This window comes from Oryzias melastigma, linkage group LG24 (assembly GCF_002922805.2).
Source record: "Oryzias melastigma strain HK-1 linkage group LG24, ASM292280v2, whole genome shotgun sequence".
Classification (NCBI taxonomy): Eukaryota; Metazoa; Chordata; class Actinopteri; order Beloniformes; family Adrianichthyidae; genus Oryzias; species Oryzias melastigma.
Window position 1 is genome coordinate 18,304,925 of NC_050535.1, and position 12,893 is coordinate 18,317,817.

At 42.3% G+C, this 12,893-nt stretch overlaps 2 protein-coding genes across 4 annotated transcripts in view; one reads left to right on the forward strand and one right to left on the reverse strand.

The window, feature by feature from the left end:
* The window catches only part of LOC112157884 (disheveled-associated activator of morphogenesis 1), a 55,116-nt gene extending 46,084 nt beyond the window's left edge, over positions 1-9,032 (forward strand). For both annotated transcript variants that reach the window (XM_024290965.2, XM_024290964.2), the window contains 13 exons: positions 452-751; positions 828-935; positions 1,392-1,421; positions 1,552-1,649; positions 3,416-3,500; positions 3,582-3,688; positions 4,110-4,198; positions 4,281-4,449; positions 5,510-5,617; positions 5,742-5,802; positions 5,872-6,003; positions 7,903-8,073; positions 8,143-9,032. In XM_024290965.2, coding sequence (XP_024146733.1) covers positions 452-751; positions 828-935; positions 1,392-1,421; positions 1,552-1,649; positions 3,416-3,500; positions 3,582-3,688; positions 4,110-4,198; positions 4,281-4,449; positions 5,510-5,617; positions 5,742-5,802; positions 5,872-6,003; positions 7,903-8,073; positions 8,143-8,355 — 1,671 coding nt within the window. In that variant the 3' untranslated portion in view covers positions 8,356-9,032. The remainder of the gene's footprint in view (positions 1-451; positions 752-827; positions 936-1,391; positions 1,422-1,551; positions 1,650-3,415; positions 3,501-3,581; positions 3,689-4,109; positions 4,199-4,280; positions 4,450-5,509; positions 5,618-5,741; positions 5,803-5,871; positions 6,004-7,902; positions 8,074-8,142) is intronic.
* LOC112157886 (trans-L-3-hydroxyproline dehydratase) lies at positions 8,604-12,862 on the reverse strand. 2 transcript variants are annotated; one of them, XM_024290967.2, is made up of 6 exons: positions 12,737-12,862; positions 11,479-11,956; positions 11,242-11,411; positions 11,013-11,135; positions 10,782-10,919; positions 8,604-9,429 (listed from the first exon to the last, which is right to left on the reverse strand). In XM_024290967.2, the coding sequence occupies exons 2-6, from the start codon at positions 11,954-11,956 to the stop codon at positions 9,304-9,306; spliced, it is 1,035 nt and encodes a 344-aa protein (XP_024146735.1). In that variant the 5' UTR covers positions 12,737-12,862; the 3' UTR covers positions 8,604-9,303. The 2 variants fall into 2 exon arrangements, with proteins under 2 accessions (XP_024146735.1, XP_024146734.1); XM_024290966.2 differs by having other exon boundaries at positions 11,479-11,962; positions 12,737-12,857.
* Positions 12,863-12,893: the final 31 nt, after the last annotated feature.

The following is a 12,893-nucleotide window of genomic DNA, read 5'->3' on the forward strand; positions in this document are numbered from 1 at the left end:
TAAGACTGACACAGACCAATCACAGCTTACTGAGGACGTCTGGTTCCAACATGGCGACAGACATACCGCGGAAATGTGGCGACTTAATTTACTTCATTTGAATAGAATCGGAAGTAAGTCGTTTTCTATGGGTGATGTCACAATTGCGTTGTCCAGTTCTCTATATACAGTCAATTGTTTTGATTGATCCATAAACATCTTTGTTTTCCTCGTCCGACCTGCCAACTCAGAATTCCCGCTCCTGTCCTAGAAAACAACTCAGGATTTTTTGATTTTGGCTAAATATGAAAATCAAAATAAAAATGAACAGATGATTGGAGTGGGACTTTAATGGCAAATCCAACGTGTGTAGAAAAAAAACAAGCGTTTTCTGTGAACCCTGAATCAGCTGTTTTCTTTCATGAGAACTTCATTCTCTCGTCTCCTCCTCCCCTCCGCCCCCCTCCTGCAGAGGCAGGCACCAGCTGTCGTCCCGGGCGGCCCTCCTCTTCCTCCCGGCCCCCCCGGTGGCCCTCTGTTCCCTCCGCCCGCGCCATCATTCGCAGGCATTCCGCCACCGCCTCCCGGTGGCCTGATTCCTCCCCCTCCCCCGCCCCCTCCCCCTGGCGGCCCTCCTCCTCCTCCCGGTTGCCCGCCTATGAGCGGCTTACCTCCACCGCCCGGCGCGCCCGTGGGGCCCTCTCTGAAGAGGAAGAACCTTCCTCAGCCATCCAACCCGCTCAAGTCCTTCAACTGGTCCAAGTTGGCGGAGGTGAGAGCGGCGAACAAGCAGGAACTCGGTCACGTCGGCGTCTGTATTAAAATGCCCATTATGTTACTGTGAACAGAATAAACTGGAGGGAACCGTGTGGATGGAAGTCGATGATGCCAAAGTTTTCAAAATCCTGGATCTGGAGGACATCGAGAAGACGTTCTCAGCCTATCAGAGGCAGCAGGTAGGGAGGAGGACTGCAGGGCCGAGAACTACCCAGTTTGAAAGGCTTAAAATCTCAAGCATTTACGTTAGAGTGAACACATGCATGTTTGCAGAACTTTGATGCCTGAATTTTCTGCATCTTTTTACATTTAAAGTTTTATTTATTATTTACTGCATGAGTTTTTGCTCAAAATCACTTACATTTTTGTATCTGCTTAACTGATATAAGTAGGAAGTGTTTCTCTGTACATCTTAGACCACATGAGTGAATCATCCGCATGTTTTTTTAAACAGTGATTTATTTTTGGCATCTCAGTAACACACGGCAGAGATGCATGTGAAAGTAGGCGCATATTCATCATCACCACCAGTGTTCTGGTCGATTTGCTGTCAGTTCTTAAAGGCTGCAATCACATAACTGCTTTACTTATTCTAACGAGTGCCTCCATCTTCCTGCTTCTTGCCTGCATTTTAGGACTTCTTAATGATCAATAACAGCAAACAGGTGAGTTCACAAACAGCGTTGTTAAATCTTTGTGTTTTTGTGTCCCGTCTGTAGTTTTTGTGTTTGTCTCCGGATTCATATCTGTGTGTTTCCTTCCATATCGGCGTCTAATTAACCTGTCAATCAACAGAAAGAAGCGGAGGAGGACACCCTCGGCTCCAAGAAGGTCAAAGAGCTGTCGGTGATTGATGGCCGCCGAGCTCAGAACTGCAACATCCTACTCTCACGGTGAGATCTGTCGCGCTGTTGGGATTCGTGCATCAAACTCGCTGCTTGATGCTTGTCCAAAAATGTGTTCATAAATGTGAGGCTCCAGACGCGTGTGGGAGGAGCTATCGCCAAACAGTCTTAGCCTCATTGGTGGGTTGATAAAGACGATTTGAATCAATTTAAGCTCAATAATAGATCAATAATTGATTCATAAAAATATAAATCTATTTAGCTCATAAAGCTAGCTTGATGCTAACGTTGGTCCCCAACCCCCAGGCTGCGGACCTGCACCGGTCCGTGGGTTACTTGGTACCGGGCCGCAGGCCAAAAAATAGATAAAGGCGCTAACTTATAATATTTCTGTTTTGTTTCTGTTCTGATCCTAAAGGAAGTTATATTTTGAAAGACTTCCGGATTCTGTTCGCATCATACGTTTGAGTCGCGTGACTTAAAGCAGCAACCTACATGGTGTATTAGATTGCTAAACTAGTAGGTCAACGCTAAATACACTACAGAAGCCAAACAATGAAGAATTTTTGGAACGTTTCTTCAGGGAGATGAGAGTCGGTGAGGAAACCGAAGGAGATTCTTCGACTTCAAAGAACAATAAAGATGCTGTTGACAGACAAAACCGAGAGTTTCCTTCTACATACAGAATTATCGAGACCGTTTTCCTGTAGCATGTCTTTTATAGGATGTTTTGAAATCAAAAACGACTTCTACGACAACTTTGTTTCATTGAATTTTCATCATCTGCATGAAAAATATCTCCTCACGTTTTTAGAATTTTTTAAACAAAATTTCTTGTAGTGGCATTTTATTTTGAAAATAGATTTTCATAAACCGGAACTTTAAAAATGCTAACATCGGACCGGTCCGCGAAATATTGTCCAATTTAAATCGGTCCGTGCCCTGAAAAAGATTAGGGACCACTGGTCTAAAACACAGGTTTTGCTAATAATTTCTTCTTTAAAAAAAAAGTGTACTTCTATAGCGCGTTCGCCACCTAGTGGCCAAAGTGAAACATCCTCCAGGAGAAGAGAACAATGTTTACAATGTTAATGATCTAAACATTTTTGTTAGAAATTCTCATTTTTGATATTAACAATCTCATTTTACAATATGTAAACTGTATCAGATTAATATAAATATATTCAAAACATAGAGTAGATTATTAATGTATTTCTAAACAAGTCTGTAAACTCTTGTGAATCGAATCGTTTCTCTAAATTATTATCGATAACAGCCCTATTCATTGCTACATTGAGTGGATTTGAGAGGTACAGTCAATGCATGAAGACGTAGATGATTTAGAGTTTATTTATCTTAAAGAGTTCTACAAAAGCATCGTGTCTCCATGTCTGTATTCATGAGATCATTTGGAGACTCTCAGTACGGTGAACTTCACCATCTACTGCAGGAGCTGCATCTGAATGACGGACGCTTTCAGCGGTACTTCTGTCTCCAGTTTGACTGTAATAATCTAAGCAGAAATTTAAAAAAAAAAAAAAATTGAGGATCTTTTTTTTTTGTTTGTTTTCATACAAATAAGAGAAAAACGTCATAAATTTTAGGAGAGCGATCAGCTTCTTCTCCAGGTTAGTTTTGGATGCTGAAACATTCAGGTATTTGAAATCTGGACGCCCAAAATGTGCCACTGTTAGGCACACCCGCCACTCTGAGCAAATCACGTTCGGAGTGAACGGAGCTCCACTGTTCTTCTGAAAAAGTGTCTTAAAAAAATGGCTGCTATTCATTTTCTTTTTTAACGTCTTCCACTGCAGACTGAAGCTTTCCAATGAGGAGATCAAGAGAGCAATTCTGACCATGGACGAGCACGAGGACCTTCCTAAAGACATGCTGGAGCAGGTACGGTATACTGGGAACGTCCTTCCTCTGCAAAACCATGATAATTCTAAGGTGTAAAAAGGACATTTCTGCTCCCCTCAGCTGCTGAAGTTCATTCCAGAGAAGAGTGACGTAGATCTGCTGGAGGAACACAAACACGAGCTCGACCGGATGGCCAAACCGGACCGCTTCCTCTATGAGATGAGCAGGTAACTCCTCACCGGTGGTGCTGCACGCTTAACCGCGGACATGCAGACAGGCGGTCGCCTTTGTTTCTGTCTCAGCAGCATGACTTTCTACTCAACAGGAAACAAAAGTGACTCATTCTTTCTAAATTCAGTTTGTGGAGGTTTAGAGCAGCGATGCTGAACCAACAGTGATGGATTGTTTTTGCTCTGGTTGAGGCAGAATAACAAATGTCTGCTGTGTTTTTAGCAATTTCCTGCACTTGTGTCAGTCTGAAGAACACGTGTCATCAAGATGTTCACTCTGTATAAACTTTGCCAAAAGAAATAATCTTCAGATGAAATTTATGAGCTGTTGAGAAAGTTTTTCTTCGCCTGAACTCTTAAAAAGTTTGTCGTTTCTTTTGCCTAAACTTGTGATTTCCCTTGTTTTATATGTGATCAGAATAAACCATTACCAGCAGAGGTTACAGTCTCTCTACTTCAAGAAGAAGTTTGCAGAGAGGATAGCTGAGATCAAACCTAAAATTGAAGGTAAAATCCTTACAGTTTTTAAATATATCCTTCCTACAACATTCAGACGGAAACATTTGGAACATTTTCTCTTGAATTTCAGCTCTAACTAAAGCATCCAAGCAGATGTTGAACAGTAAAAGCCTGAAGCAGCTGCTGGAGGTGGTGCTGGCCTTTGGAAACTACATGAACAAAGGTCAGAGGGGAAACGCTTACGGCTTCAAGGTGTCCTCGCTCAACAAGATCGCCGATACCAAGTCCAGTATCGACAAGTAAGGACCACCGAAGCTGCAAATTCTGACATTTCTTCCCTTATTCACATCATTTATCTTTTTATTGTCAAAAATGTGCAGATTTTATTACGTTAAAACGTTTATTTAATTATGACCTAAATATCAAAATTCTCACTTTTTATTTATTTTTATTTAAAGAATTTCTAATTTTTTTCTTAAAGCTAAAAACATTAATCTCAAATGACAAAGATTGAAGAAAAAGGCAGAATTCAAGCTGGACTATTTCCTTTTATTGTTCCTAATCGTGGTGCGCACACAAATAATGATTAGATCCGTAAATCCTCATTTACTCTGAGCGGTCCGGTCCGGTCCGGTCCGCTTTGGGAACATTTCTATTGTTAAATGGACCCATTAAACAGTTCTGACCTCTTGAGGGTCTTCATCAGTCGTAGGTCTGAAAAGAAGAAAAACGGAACGAAACGGGGCGGAGCCACTGTAGCGAAGTGATGATGACATCAGAAATCACCAATAGCTGCGTTTCCGTTACACATGTCCACAAACCTTTATCCAAACTCTAGGAATTAAAAAAAAAAACACAATTTCTCATTGAGACTGTTTCCTTTAAATCACAATTATGCTCTAAAACACAAACCAACTCACTCGATAAGCCATTAAAAACATTATAAAAGTTTTTTATTTATTTATTCACTAAAAGGGATCCTTCGGGTGTAAACACAGCTATCATATTGCTGAGCTAGCGTTTATGTTTTCCTCTTTCTTAGCTGCCTGCAATCTTCTTTCAAACAACATTAAATTCCTGTTAGTGTTCCTCTGCTTATCCGCATTTCTTTATTCCTGGTTTCTCTATTCGTGGTTTTGTAGAACTCTCTGTTGGTTTTCTAATCGTCACATTACAATGACGCGATGATACGCTAGCAGTCTTAACGGAGTGGAAACGCTCACCAGCATGAACTGATCCGTACCGGACTACTCCTTACCCGACTGGCCCGTACCGGACTGCCCAGTGGAAACGAGGCTCAATGCTGGCTGCATCATTGTGCAGTGTGTTGTTTAAACCGCCGCTTCTGTTTGCTCCCAGAAACATCACTCTGCTGCACTACCTGATCACCATCCTGGAGAAGAAGTATCCAAAAGTGCTCCAGTTCCAGGAGGACCTGAAGAGTGTTCCAGAGGCGGCCAAAGTGAAGTATGCGACACCTCCTTGAAACGTCTTTCTCTGCTTTACCATGTCTGGAGTCAATTTCTTGATGAAATCTGAGGAGTTTGCATGATAAAAATGTTTCATTGATGTCTTGGCTGTTTGTCTGCAGTATGACCGAATTGGAGAAAGACATCGGAAACCTGCGCAGCGGCTTGAAGAGCGTCGAGAGCGTGAGTTTGTCTTACACCAGGTTCCGCGACTCGCCGCGCTCCAGCTAACCCTTCTCCTGTCTGCTCCAGGAGCTGGAGTATCAGAAGAAGCTGCCACAGCAGCTGGGAGACAAGTTTGTGTCGGTGGTGAGCCAGTTCATCACGGTGGCGAGCTTCAGCTTCTCCGATGTGGAGGACTCTCTGAACGAAGCCAAAGAACTGGTGAGTCTGGAGGGGATCAGCGGGGTTTGAGGTCTGGGTCAGCCATGCATCCGTCATGCTACAGTCATGTGACACGCATTCATGTTTAGCTCATGGGGTTCACACTGCACAAGCAGGGAGGGGCTTCCTCTTTACTAGTTGGAAGAGGTTGTGTGTGAAATGTCAAAGTGGTGTAAATCTGGTGGATCTTGCTCCAGGATTTTTTTTCACATCTCTTTTCTAAATAAATCCTTTAATTCCAGCAGGACACGGTTAATAATTTCTCCTCTGTAACCAATTTTCAAACAGTTGGTACTTCCATGAATTGATCCATACGTCACCACCAAATCCGAGTCTCTGACTGGTCAAAGGGTAGTGATACAGAACTTCTTTTTTAGGTGTGGATTATCATCGTGGTTTATCACTTTTTACACTATAGTCTGGGTGAATACTCGATTCTGATTGGCTGCTGGGTGTGGATTAAAAAGTGTTTAGGTGATAATGCACACCTAAAAAAGAAGTTCCGGTCACACAGACCAAATCTTCTGTATCACGGCGCAGGCTTCTTAAAACAAATATTTTTTCTTCATCATCTGGACAAAAACAAACAATAAGAGGGGAACTTTCTCTGTGATCCGATGCTTTATTTAAACTCTCATGATGATCAGCATTTATGTGGCTTTCCTTTTGTAAGGTAAAGGAGTTCATATTGACAAATGAGTCAACCTCCCGCCTCATAATGTTGAGTTTTTTTGTTTTTTATTTTTCTCCTGCTCATAAAACACACATCACTCAGCCCATGAAATGTGTATTCTTCTGTCTCACCACAAGAGGGAGTTTCAGTTTTTTGAGCGGAGTTTATACTGAACCTAAAGTGAAATAAACACAGAGACTGAAGCTGATCGTGTGCTGTTTGTGTTTTAGCAGATCACTAAAGGCTTAACTTGAGAAAAAGAGACAAAAATCCTCATTTGTCCGGGTCTTCCTTTCAAATGTGATACACTTTGAGTTCTGTGTCGGCTTCAGACTCTGCGCCGTGTTGCCATGTCACCGCGACAACAAACACGTATCAAATAGTCTGCTTTATGTGGAAGAAGGGATCTAAACCGAAGAAATAATGAGAATAAAGTACTAAATATTGATTGAATATTTATTTCTTTTGTAAGCGACCACGGTGTAAGCGGGATAAGCGAAGTGTGTGTTAGGAGAAATTAACGCACTTCTTGTCGGACTGTTCAGGCCTCCGCGTCGTGCGTTAAGTTCTCATAACACATGTCGGGTATTATTCCCAACTTAATCCACACCCAACAGCCAATCAGAATCGAGTATTCACCTGGACTATGGTATAACCTGATTTAAAGTTCGATAGCTTTTTGTACATAGAACGAGAAAACCATCATTCAGTTGCTTGAACGTGTGTTCCGGAATCCTGTGTAAACGCAGCTTCAGGGCAAACGTTTCAGAACGATGAAGCGTTCACCCAAAATGCGTTAAAGCTGCTGAAACCTGAAGATGTTTGTTTAAAGGACGGTAGTTTTATCTGAAGCTAAGCTGCTCACATGGCAACCATTACAGTCTGAATCATTCTGGACATCCCACCGTTGGGTTTGAGTCTCACTCCTTTATGCTCATCGCTGGAAAGAATTTTTCTTTCCTAGAAACGTATATGATGAGCATTTCTGAATAAAAAACCTATAAAAGTGATGTTTTCAGATCATTTCTTCCTCGTTAAAGTGGCTGTAAAAACAAACACGTTGCTTTCATTTGGGTTCAGGCTCAGAGCCGGTCGTATCTGGGTTCAGACGAGCTTCAAAGCCTCCGACCCCCCCACCCCCCCGCTCTGATTTCAGAGAACTCCGACCTAATGAGTGTCAGTAAAACCTGAGAGTGCTGCTGTAAATCTCATCCGGCTCTCCACAGTTCCTGAGGGCAGTCAAGCACTTCGGCGAGGACGCCAGCAGGATGCAGCCGGACGAGTTCTTCGGCATCTTCGACCAGTTCCTGCAGTCCTTCACCGAGGCTCAGCAGGAAAACGAGAACATCCGGAAGCGGAAGGAAGAGGAGGAGCGCAGGGCCAAAATGGAGGCTCAGGTACACTCATCAGTTCACGTGAAGCGTTTCTTCCCTTCATGAGACCATAAACGCTGTTTCTGTCGTCAGCTGAGGGAGCAGCGCGAGAAAGAGAGGAAGGCTCGGAAGGCGAAGGCCAACGGAGAGGACAACGGCGGCGAGTTCGACGACCTGGTGTCGGCGCTGCGATCGGGCGAGGTCTTCGACAAAGACTTGTCCAAGATGAAACGGAACCGCAAGCGGATCAACAACCAGAGCACGGACTCGAGCAGAGAGCGGGCCGTCACGAAACTCAACATCTAAGCAACCCTTACGCACTGGGTCAAAGTGACCCGCACATTCCTCCGCACCCTCCTCATCGGCGCTCGGCTTGAATAAACCACAGCACAATAGACGTTTCTTCCTCCTAGTTTCGCTGAGCGGGAAGACGCCAAAGCTGACTAAACCTGACGTGAGTGTTGAGGAGGAGAGCCTCCATGCGGGCCGTCAGAGCGGGACGCACGGAGGCTGGACACAAACTGGACCATTGGAAGCAAAATGAGGACGGGGCCTTTTTTTTTTTTTTTTGTACTGGTTTCATAGGATGAGAGGAAGCGCTTTTGCCCGCCTGAACTCTGACGCTGCTGCTCTCTCGCAGTCAACTAAAGTATATAAATATATAAATACACGATCCCTGAATGTTTTATTTGTCATGTTAAGAGCTGGCCTTAACTCATGATTTTTCTTTGTGGCGGCAAAATGAAGTGTGCATGTGGCACATGACTAAGCGACAGTAATCACGTACTGAAACCCGTCGGCCTCCTTTCCCTCTGAAGAGTTCTCCGCTTTCACGTGCTGGAACAGTTTTCTGCGCGCTGGCTGCATCCAAACAAAACTGTCCGTGGATGTACGGCCTCAGACTCCACCCCCTTTTATAATTTAAATACTGCCTTCCACTGTAAAATGACCTGATGAAAATAAACAGGAGATATTGATTATGATTTTTTTAAGTGTTTAATTTTCATTTGTTTTTATTGGCAAACTTTGATTTTCCACATTGAAAGTAAATGTATGGCTCCATCTAGTGGACAAATGTGTTCACTGCAACTACATATTTGAATTCACAGATGACACATTTTTCTAACTGTTTTATATATTCTACAAAAAACTGAAGTGCTATTCTAAACTTTAAGCATCAAGAATGATTTTTTTTCAAAGATTTCTTCCACACTTTCTAGTTTCTGATGGTGCATGTTTGAGGGGTTTAAAGTGTCACTTCAGCAGAAACCCCGTGGTCAGCTGGTCCTCCGTTTCCTGCACAAACCGCGACACTCCGGTGTAAAAAGCTCTGCCTGAGACTTCCACCACCACGCCCTTGAAGTCTCCACACTCTGCCTCCTGAAGAAAAACAAAAGACGACTGGGAGTGTCAGTTCAAGGGAGTAGAAGCCGGTGAATTTTTATAGAAGAAAACATTTTAGATGTAATTTAAACATTTTGAAGTTCTTTAAGATCAAATAAGAAAACTGTTGGGTAGATCTGAAAATCTATAAATAAAGAAGAATCCTGAGAATGTGTTTTTGTCTGTCAGTGTGACCATAAACTGGGTAAACACCCCCCCCCACCACCACCACACACACATTTAGCATCTTAAAACTAATTTTAATATCACATAAATGTGTCAACACATGAGGCCACAATCGGAACCCGTATTTAGTCGGCTGATCCGTTCAGAGGTGGATCTTAAATGTAGAGTTTGAATTAATGGAACTTTATTAATCCCACAGAGAGAATTCAAACAGCAGAACTTCAGCTTGTAGTTCTTTCCTTTAAGATTTTGTGGTGGAGCTCAGAATATCTACAGACACAATATCATACAGAGATCTGGAGGTGACATTCAGAAAAGAAAAAAACAGATTGTTTCCTAAAAAGTAAGGATTTGTGAAAATTAATTATGATTTTGTGAGCATAAATAAGTGTATTTTAGGCAAAAAATAAAATTTTATTAGTATATTGTAGGAACAAATAGTATTTTGTGTGCAGAAATTAGCATTTTTCTGTGAAGAAATTCCCATTTTGTGTACCCAAATGAACATTTTTGTGAAGAATTTACCATTTTATGGACCTAAATTAACATTCTATTGCTATTTTGTGGACCAAAATGAACATTTTTGTGAAGAAATTACCATTTTGTGGACACAAATGAACATTTTTGTAAAGAATTTACCATTTTGTGGACACAGATGAACATTTTTGTGAAGAAATTACCATTTTATGGACCTAAATTAACATTCTATTGCTATTTTGTGGACCCAAATGAACATTTTTGTGAAGAAATTACCATTTTATTGCCATTTTGTGGACACAAATGAACATTTTTGTGGAGAAATGACCAATTTGTGGACACAAATTAGAATTTGGTGCACACAAATTTGTATTTTGTGGCCACAGGACTGATAATACTGAAAAACTAATTTGTGGCCACAACTTGCTAATTTGAGGGAACAATTTATAATTTTATTCCAATGTCATGTCCAGGGCTCCGTACCATAACCCTTCCACCGCCATGTTGATTATTCATTTGGAATTTTTGGAAAATGTCTGAAATTCTCCAGAAGTTAATGTCAGATCATTTTGCACAGCAGTGTCTTTCCCTTCAGCTGACCATTAATGAAGTTTCATGACTCTGTAATATTTTAGTGTTTCATCCAGCAAAAAAAAAAAAAAAAAGTCCATCCATAAAGTGTTTACCTGGACGGCTTTCCCTGTGAACTGGGATCCGGTGGCTCCGCTCTGAAAGGTTCTGGTCTGGTTCAGCTGGAGGAGACCTTTGTGATGCTGCAGAGCCACCCGAGCTGTAACTCCGGAGCCGGTGGGGCTTCTGTCCACCTGAGAAAACCAGCAAACCGCTTTGCTTTACCTGGGGTTCCTTCACGGAGCTCTAACGAACGTCACAAAGCGCTCATGGATAACCGAGTGTACCTGAGCTTCTGCAAACACGCACATGTTGGCTGTAGGCTCGGGGGAGAACTCGTCTTTGCCGTCGGTGAGGATTGTGCCGTAGAGGAAGGCCAGATCTTCACTGCATGGATGATACAACTTGACCTGAGGGAGATCGGCTGATCTTAGATCTTTTTGCTCAAACTGACTTCATAAATGAGTAAATATTGTGGCTTTTAATGAGACAGATAAGGAGATGAAAGCTTCAGACCTGAGATTTGACAGCTTTGGTCACAGCTGTGGCGGCGTCCACCAGATCTCGAGTCCTGGACTTCGTCACGTCCAGACCAAACCTCTGGGCATCAATGAAGGCGTAGAAAGCTCCCCCGTAGCTGATGTCAACCGTCACCTCACCAAAACCCTCCACGGTCACCGTCACATCTGCTTCAAAAGGTTTCAGTCACTACATAGAAACATTCAGGGACGTCTTCTGTGCAAAGAAACGCACCTTCTGCAAAGACGAACGCCGGCACGCTCAGGAATCTCACTCTTCCAGTTCTGCCATCAGAATATTCGACGAAAGCCTTGACCAGGCCGCAGGGACACAGGATGTTCACTTGTGTCTCGGGCATTTGTGGTTCCTTCACCAGTTTGTAGTCCACGGCGAAGCGGCCCAGAGCGATGACGGCGTGCCCACACATGGTGCTGTAGCCCTCATTGTGCATGAACAGCACCGCCAGGTCGGCCTCCGGCGTCTCGCTGTCCACGATCAGAGCCCCGTACATGTCGGCGTGACCCCGGGGCTCGAACATTAGCGCCCTCCGCAGGTGGTCCAGGTGCTCCTGGGCGTGGCGGCGCTTGGAGAGGATGGTGTCACCTTTGACCTCAGGATAACCGCTGATGATGATCCGCAATGGCTCTCCGCCGGTGTGCATGTCCACCACGGAGAACTCGGCTCCCTGATGAGGCGGGGACTGCACCTCCATCTTCAACTCAACAGAAACATGTTTAAATCATCATTAGAGGGGTTTAGGTTTACTTTATTTACTAAAATGGGTCCTTACATTTTCAAAACTCAAATAATAATTCGTAAAAAACATTTCTTTTAGCATCATACAAATAAAATTGCACACAGCACCCTCTTGTGGAACAACAGCTCTACTACAGCAAAGCTAAAAAATAAAATTAATAAATACAGAATAAGGTTTTATTTTAGTTTAAGTAGTTTCAACTATTTCAGTTTAATCAAAAACAAACCAATATTTGTGCAAAACATTTCCACCTTTGGACCACCAAAAAGAAAAAATGAAAGAATACACAAAATAGTAATTTTTATCCAATTTTTTTATCCAACAGTAAGATTTTGATATTTAACAATCACAATTTTTACCTCAAAATTAAGCCAAAAACAACTTAAATTTAATGAGTTTGAGCTAACTTGCTGAATTGCTTTAACTAAAATCTGTCAAAATAATCTGTGCCTTTAGTGTGTTATTTAGTTGAGGAAGAAATAAGATACGATAAAGAGAAATAGTACGAACACTCGGCAAGAATATATTTAGATTACGTCTCTTAATAAAGGAAAAAGGCTTATTTAGATAACTACACCCACAATTTAAAATATTTTCGAACTTTTACATTTGAAGAAACACTTCACGCAAGTTTTACTTACGAATAAACACAGGAAAATAGCTAAACAGAATGTAAATATATTTAAAAAAAATCTCGCTCTGAAGAAGTTTAAAACATAAAAAAAATAATATTACCTGAAAGAGAGAAAAATTCGTGTTTTTTAATTAAAAAACGGTGTTTATCTTTTTCAGTCGCGGACGTGGAACTTGGAGAGTGTCAAAAGAACTTAGCGCCCCCTGCTGTCTCGGAGGCCAGTTTGATGCGTTCAAGAACCCCCTTGTTGCTGGTTCA

Bases quoted from the DNA above. Each gene is read 5' to 3' on its own strand.
- LOC112157886 (XM_024290967.2), bottom strand. From the start codon at position 11,956: ATGGAGGTGCAGTCCCCGCCTCATCAGGGAGCCGAGTTCTCCGTGGTG. The intron at 11,412-11,478 runs GTGCGTTTCTTT...CTTTTGAAGCAG, and splicing joins GGCGTTCGTCTTTGCAGAAG to ATGTGACGGTGACCGTGGAG. The intron at 11,136-11,241 runs GTCTGAAGCTTT...GATCTCCCTCAG, and splicing joins CCAAAGCTGTCAAATCTCAG to GTCAAGTTGTATCATCCATG.